Source organism: Poecilia latipinna, unplaced genomic scaffold, assembly GCF_001443285.1.
Source record: "Poecilia latipinna isolate Pla-1442-1.1 unplaced genomic scaffold, P_latipinna-1.0 Scaffold1499, whole genome shotgun sequence".
NCBI classification, from domain to species: Eukaryota; Metazoa; Chordata; class Actinopteri; order Cyprinodontiformes; family Poeciliidae; genus Poecilia; species Poecilia latipinna.
The window spans coordinates 119173-126525 of NW_015114115.1; the positions used below are offsets into that span (position 1 = coordinate 119173).

At 37.3% G+C, this 7353-nt stretch overlaps 2 protein-coding genes across 8 annotated transcripts in view; one reads left to right on the top strand and one right to left on the bottom strand.

The window, feature by feature from the left end:
• wnk1a (WNK lysine deficient protein kinase 1a) overlaps window positions 1-1207 on the bottom strand; it is a 31181-nt gene extending 29974 nt beyond the window's left edge. For 2 of the 6 annotated variants that reach the window (XM_015057900.1, XM_015057902.1), the window contains exon 1: window positions 655-905. The gene's annotated coding sequence lies outside the window, so the exon portion shown is untranslated. Of the gene's footprint in view, window positions 1-654; window positions 907-977; window positions 998-1066 lie in introns of those variants that run through there. The other 4 variants (XM_015057904.1, XM_015057897.1, XM_015057898.1 and 1 more) reach the window with 4 other exon arrangements.
• A 3000-nt stretch (window positions 1208-4207) lies between these two features.
• Window positions 4208-7353, top strand: LOC106963157 (ELKS/Rab6-interacting/CAST family member 1-like). Of its 2 annotated transcripts, none has more exons than XM_015057916.1 (3): window positions 4208-4410; window positions 5804-6573; window positions 7084-7353. In XM_015057916.1, the coding sequence occupies exons 2-3, from the start codon at window positions 6025-6027 to the stop codon at window positions 7336-7338; spliced, it is 804 nt and encodes a 267-aa protein (XP_014913402.1). In that variant the 5' UTR covers window positions 4208-4410; window positions 5804-6024; the 3' UTR covers window positions 7339-7353. The 2 variants fall into 2 exon arrangements, with proteins under 2 accessions (XP_014913402.1, XP_014913403.1); XM_015057917.1 differs by having other exon boundaries at window positions 5912-6573.

Consider the following 7353-nt stretch of genomic DNA (forward strand, 5'->3'; position numbering starts at 1 on the left):
TAAAAAAAACCCCGCCGTCTTTGGGTTAAAAAACCCCTTTTTTGGGGTTTTTTAAAAAAAAAAAAAAAAAAAAAAAAAAAAAAAAAACACACACACACACACACACACACACAAAAAAACGATTTGCATCCTGTCCCCTGATATGGTTGTTCAAACCAGCAGTGACAATGTTGTTACATATTAATCACCTTTTTCCTGTCACCGCAGCAGCTATGGCCAACGTAAGCAAACATAATGACAGAAAGAAACCGGATAAATGTTAGTCGCGCTTCCATCCAGATATACAAAAATATACACAAACGTAATAACAATTTTAAAAAATCGAATGATGACTAAATAAAACCTTTTAGTACATTTTTAATTTTAGCTTTGTATTAATGATACCCTTGCCGTCTGAAATGGCAACATCGAGTCAACATTACAACGCGAAGGGAAGCAACGGCTCTTTGTTAGCAGCTAGCACTCAGCTAGTTAGCTGGAGTCGGCTAATCCCTTAACAGGGAAACGACAAACCAGCGATGACTAATTTGCGCGTTGCGTCTTTCTTCAGTTCTGTTCAACACCATAAAACAACCACATAGCTACCTCTAACCCTAATTCTCGTTCAAAGCCATTTACAAACCATTATCAAGAAATAATAGGTCACAAGTTTACCGTGTCGAGGTCCTGTTTCCATCCCGGAGTGATTAACGCCACACCGGATACGTTCACCCGGTGTGAACGTCGGTTGAAAAGGCGGTGACAAAAAGCGCCACTGCTACCCCAGCGATGGAACGTTAGCTAGGCGGGTCTTGCTAATGGCCTAAAAAGGCTGGACCCACCTTCTTAGCAGCGCTTCATTCATTTCAATGTTACGAGGAGCTTTAACAACGCCAACGTTGAACCGTGTATAGCTGATAACATTACAATGACATTGCCCCTGCTTGTTGAGTTTTGCTGTATTGACAGCAAAGCCGAGCTAATGTTTTGAAACCTACCTTCTCTCAGCGCTAGTCAACGCCAGGATCTGAAATGGAAATTCCCATTGTAAAATTGCCTTCAGTTCGTTTGAACAGAACTCACTTACCTCGGTTTAAAACGTAGTGCAAGTATAAATCCCAAATAATACCGAATTGTATTTTTTTTATCGGATCCTTTACACCCAGGTTGTTGAAGGATGAACGTTGTTACTGAGTGCGCATTTGCAAGCTGTGAACTACATCACATTAATTTGCTGCATACACAGTACTCAGCACATAGTTTGAACAGAACAATGTTGTTTGGCTACTTACATTTAATTGTTTCATTTTTTGTTGCCTGTTTCCAATAAGAGGTGCACCTGAATGAACATTCTGATGCCTTCTTTCTAGAAACCAGTAAAATAAAAATAAATAATAAAAAAGGAAGAAGATATCAATCAATTAGAATTTGGCTACATTTTTATTTTATATTCCATATAATAAAAATATAAAATTACTTGCAGAGAAAAATGCTACATCTATTTTATTTAGTTTTTTTTATTATTATTACCTTATCCTCATCTTCTCCATAAGTTTCTTGCTCAGAATTTCCAACGTCGGGTTCACAAAATTATGAACAAAAAAATTAATAACTGTTTTTATCCAAACTACAAACATTTTATGTATGTGTTTATTTTCTGTGTTCTTATTTATTCATATTTGTTTCTAGAGGGGGAAAAAAGACAGAACATTAGTCGTGCAGAAGAAATAGCGCCTCCTATAGCCAGAGTATAAGACAGACACAAAATTAGGTCGATGATATTTGAAAGAACGGGACAAATTTTTCTGTTTTGCTTCTCGAACTAAACTTAAAATTCAACTTAGTTGTTTTTGACAAGAAAAAGATAAAATTGTATTTCAACTTAGTATTTTATTTTTAAAATACTAAAATGAAATAGTCACACATATTCTGTAACCAATTTAGTACAGTATTAGGCAATTATGTTATTTTTAGACGAAAAACGTAAAGAGGACGTTAATGATATAAACGATGATTGATTTGTTCACCACTGGCTTCGAGCTTATTTTTTAAATAACTGAAAATGAAGGATTCTATCAATTTTATGAAATCGTTCGAGATATCTGAATGATAAATTCAAAAGCAAAATTAAACAGCTAATATACATCAACAAGTAAACCATAAAACAGCATTACTTAAAACTAAACGTTTCGCAAGACATGTATTTTGTCGTGGTAAAGTTAAGTAATTTTTTTTAACTAAAATTAGTAAGGTGAGCACTGCCCCCTGGTGGCAAAGCCTATCTGCCTTTAAATATTGAAATAGACAAATAACTACATTAATGTAGTTATTAGTCTACATTAATGTAGACAAATATATATATATATATATATATATATATATATATATATATATATATATATATGTGTGAGTGAGTGTGAGTGTGAGTGTGTGTGTGTGTGTGTAAAGTGATTTACAATTTCATTTATTTTATAGTACAGCAAAGTAACCAAATCAATTATTTATTTGAGTATTTATTTACTTATAGAATCATTGTCTCTTAAAAATTTTGTATTAGTAAAGGAACACTTATACAGTAATGAAATTCACATGTTGTGTAGATTAAATTATCAAATGTTGACGTTTGTTTGATGACCAACAATTACATGTACTCATTATTAATTACGTATGTTTTTTAATTCAATTAACATATCTTTAGTTTATTTTAAATAATTACGTAAAATTTATATTTACATGTATGAGCTATTGCTCTCTTGGATTGTTGCACTTTTGACCCTTGATAGAAATCTGAATATCAACATACAGACATATATAAACAAAACGTTCAGGTTAATTCAAGCTCAGTATCCATTTATGCAGATTTTTATACATATTTATGGTGAAACAACACTAGTCGCTCTGTAAAACAGTTCTAACCTTAACTGATACCTACAGGTCAAAGTGTTAAACTTTGTGCTTCCGAAACAACACCATAACTAGAAAAGACATTGCATTTCCTGCAAAAATGCAGTGTGAATGCTGTAAGCTGAATATTTTTAGTGAAAATTGCAGAAGCATTTGAAGTGAACTGCAGAAGACTTGCAGAAGCAGCAGAATAAAGCAAAAATCTGCTAAGCGCAAATAGAAAACTTGTATAAGAGGAGTGCAAACTTTCAGTCAATGCAAAAATCTCACCCAAAGAGTATTAGAAATGTGTGCAGAACACTGTTTACAAAGCTAATCTGTAAGGTCACAACAGTTTATAACCTAAAATTAGTTAAAAATCTAAAATTAGTTGAAATACTAATGCCAGGCTTTGGATTAGGGCTAGCATCTTGACCTACTGTACACGAAGTGTGAAAAAGCTCATGTAAAAGCTAAAATTTGCTAAAAAAGCTAAAATTAGCTAAACTGATAATGACAGCATTTAGAATAGCACTATAATGCTGACCTACAGTACCATACTCCATACAGTTTGAAAATACCAGAAATGTAATAAGCAGAAACATTAGTTAAAAAGCTAATGTTACCTAAAATACTATCCATTGCATGCTGACCATCACTAGCATGATTGACTAAATTTAGAAGGTTTTAGTAAAATGTAGTTAAAATAATTTCAGATAAAAAATGTTAGCCCTCATGCCATCACTGGAATGTTGACTAAGTAAATTAATTAAAGTAATATGCAAATATTACCTATCAAAATAGGTTTGGAAGGTCAGTTGGAATTAGGGTTAAAATTAATAAGGGTTGGGATTGGAATTAAGGTTGGATGCAGGGCTAAAAATTGGGTTGTATTGAGGGCCAGTATTGGGGTCGGAAGGAGAGTTGGAATTATGGTTGGAATTAAGGATGGAAGGAGGGATGGGATTAAGGTTTGGAAAGAGGGTTGGAATTAGGGTTACATTCATTGAGTGAAGGGCTAAAATAACTGCCAAAGGGAAAACCTTTATTTCTAAAGGTGGTACTTGTGCAATAAAGTTGGAGAAAATTCTCTAGTAACATTTGAGCATGCTGTGTGCCAACCTTTGGTAATGTTTAACAAAACCAACACTAGTAATAGCTCACTGTAGCCTATGCCACAGCCCCGCAAAGACAACAAATATGAATGCGTACCATTTGTCAGAGTCGACAGATAACTCTCTGTTTCACCGGGTGTCCATGTTAGCTACTGTTCAGTCCACATTCATTCCCAAACCACTGTTCTGTCGGGACCGCGCGTTTAAAATTAAAGCGTGGCGAGAAAGGCTCACGTGAACGCGCACAGGGGGCTTGACGTCACTGAGGCGCCCTGGCTCTCCTGAGCCGCTAGTACTGCTGGTAAAAAGATGGGAAAATCAGATAGCCGTTCATCGAAAAATTAACATAAAATGCCAGTTTTTACCACACATGTCCGGATACTAGAAGACTGAGCTCCAGCAGCGATTTGAGCTCCACTAGACAACGAAAAAGGTACTTTGATTGAAGAGGGTTGTCCCCCTCTTTCTTACCTTTAAGCTATTGTGTTAGCGGCAGAAAATAGAGATTTAGCTTGACCACTAAATTTGGGTTGGACTAGCCTCCATATGTCACAGTGAGCTAACACTAGATATGTGCATTTTAGACTTTTGGCTTTTAATAGGCATTTTCTGGGTTCATAGGTTTGTAGTCGAGCCTGAGAATGAAGAAAAGCTGAAAACGAGGAGAAGGAAAATGGATATGGTTAGATGGGTGTCTCCAAAGCAGCCGCTGTATGTTCCGTGTCGTTAAATGTCTCATTCTCCGTTAGAGTATGACATTTTAACATTGCAAGGTAGGACGTCGTCAAATTAAAACATCAGAACCGATTATTTTTTACTTGCTAATATTTCTATTTGGATCAACATTTCTTAGCATGGAAATGATTTTTTTTCCTCCCTTGAACGTCCACCATGGACAATCCCCTTTTTTCCCCTCCCTGCTGCTTTTAACCTAAAGCGTCAGCTCATTGCACAACAATATTCGGATTATTTACATTTATACGATATGCAAAATGTTGAGTAATTACAAACACATGTAGCTTTAATTATAACCAGTTAGAGTAGGTTAAAGGTAGAGTTGTCATGGTTTAGTGTTAATCCCAGCAGGGCTACACCGAGGTTACACAATTAAAATTACAGCTGACTATGTCCCTAACGGGCCTTATTTCTTGTTAGATCAGAAACTAATCATGTAACCCAGATTTTAATTAATGAGTTAGCTGATTACACATTTTATTTTTACACTTATTCACATATTAGACCTTAAAATCACTGCTAAAGACATTTTCTTTATGTTGTCAGTGTAGTGGTATATGGTGGGGGAACATTGAAATGTAGGCACAAGGTTAGTGTTTCTGAGTGACTTTGTAATCTATAAATGTATTTTATAATTTGTACTGAAATCTAAAGTCTCTATAACAGACCTGCACAGTCCATCCATCCATCCATCCATCCATTTTCTGAACACCCTTGTCCCTCAGTGGGGTCGGGAGACCTGCACAGTATTAAGCATAATTTTTCCATGATTATATCAGCTGAGATAAACGCCCACCACTTCAAATATATGTGTAAATATGATTATTCTACATGATAAAAGTAAGAAGATTGATATTGTTATATTTCTGTCTGAATTAGGCATGTCAAGTAGAATAAATGGGGAAAGTACCAAAAGTTTTTTTTTTTTTTTATGTATTAAAGGTTACATGAATATCAATATGACAACAAATCAATGCTTGGGTCTTACTGCGATCTTAACTTTATATTTATATCTCATTGGTTTTATTTAAAAATGTCACTTTTTGGTGTTGATGTGCAGTTTATCAGAAGTGGTTGTTTTCTGTTTGCAGATTTATTTGTAACTCTGGGAAAGTCTTGTCACATCTTCAGTCCCTAAAGTAAAGAGGAGCAGGCTTTATCTTTTCTTTTTTTATAAATATCATGAATATTGTGTCCAGCACCTGCAGTTGAAGCGGCATCATCACTCGACTGTTTCAAGGCAGCGCCACAAGATCCGAGAGGATTTACCTACATCTGTTAGTCTGTTGGCTCCTTCGCTTGTTAGCAGAAGATGTACGGTAGCGCCCGCTCTGTTGGCAGAGGAGATGCCAAAAACGGTGGGGGAAGAGACGGAGGCGGCGGCGGTGGCAGTCAGGGATCCGGCCGCTCACCACGCCTCCCTCGATCTCCTCGGATGGGACACCGACGCACCAACAGCACCGGTGGCAGCGGAGGAGGTCCTGGAGGAGCGGGCGGGAAAACTCTCTCCATGGAGAACATCCAGTCCCTCAATGCTGCGTATGCCACCTCAGGACCCATGTACCTGAGTGACAACGAGGTCGCCATGGCGGGCGACCACGTACCCAAAAGTGGTGTGACGGTGACCGCCGCCGGGCGACAAAGGGTGACATACGGATCGCGAGGAAGCAGCGGTGGAGTCGTGGCTGCAAGCACTCCCAATATCTCCACCATGGTGCCTGCTAACGCAGTTCTGCCAGCAGGCATGATGGCAGGGGACGCGCTGGCGTTCGGGGAGCACCACATGGCCTCCACAGTGCCACACTCTCTAAGGCAGGCCAGAGACAACACCATACTCGACCTGCAGGCCCAACTGAAAGAGGTATTTCATAGGACTGGAACCATTAATCATAATTGATGGATTATGATCCATCAATTATGACTTTGTAATCTATAAATGTCCCTAATTTAATAATCAATTAATATACAGACAGAAAAAAATAACATATTCAGATCAGTAATTAATCCAAAACTGTAAAAAAAAAAAAAAGAAAATCATATATGGCAAAAACATATTTGTTCTACCCAGACCTCCTCAAAAGTCGTAGTTTTAGCTTCTTATTGTATTGCATTTTAGGCGATAAAATGTTCATTTTCTTTTAGAAGTTTTTGTCTTATTTACATATTTTAATGAATTTCTAATATTGTATAAAAAAGACTCAAGTGGTTAAATGAAAAATCTGCCTTTTTTTTTTTATTCCATTAATCATCTCAATAATCGATTTCCGAACGAATTGTTAGTTACAGAGTTCTTCTGCCAGTTTTGCAGATTTCTTCCCTCAAGAACAACAGATATCTGGATGAGCTTTATCACCTCACTCTGTTCTGTCAGGTTCTGCGTGAGAACGAGTTGTTGCGGCGAGAAGTGGAAGTGAAGGAGAGCAAGCTGAGTTCCTCCATGAACTCCATCAAAACCTTCTGGAGCCCGGAGCTGAAAAAGGAGCGAGCCCTCAGGAAAGACGAAGCTTCCAAGATCGCCGTTTGGAAGGAGCAGTATCGCGTTATTCAGGATGAAGCACAGGTGAGCGTTTCAGTCTCTGATCTCAAGTTAGTTTTCTCTGCATCAAATCATCACATTGTAAGATAGGGGTGGGGGGCGAAC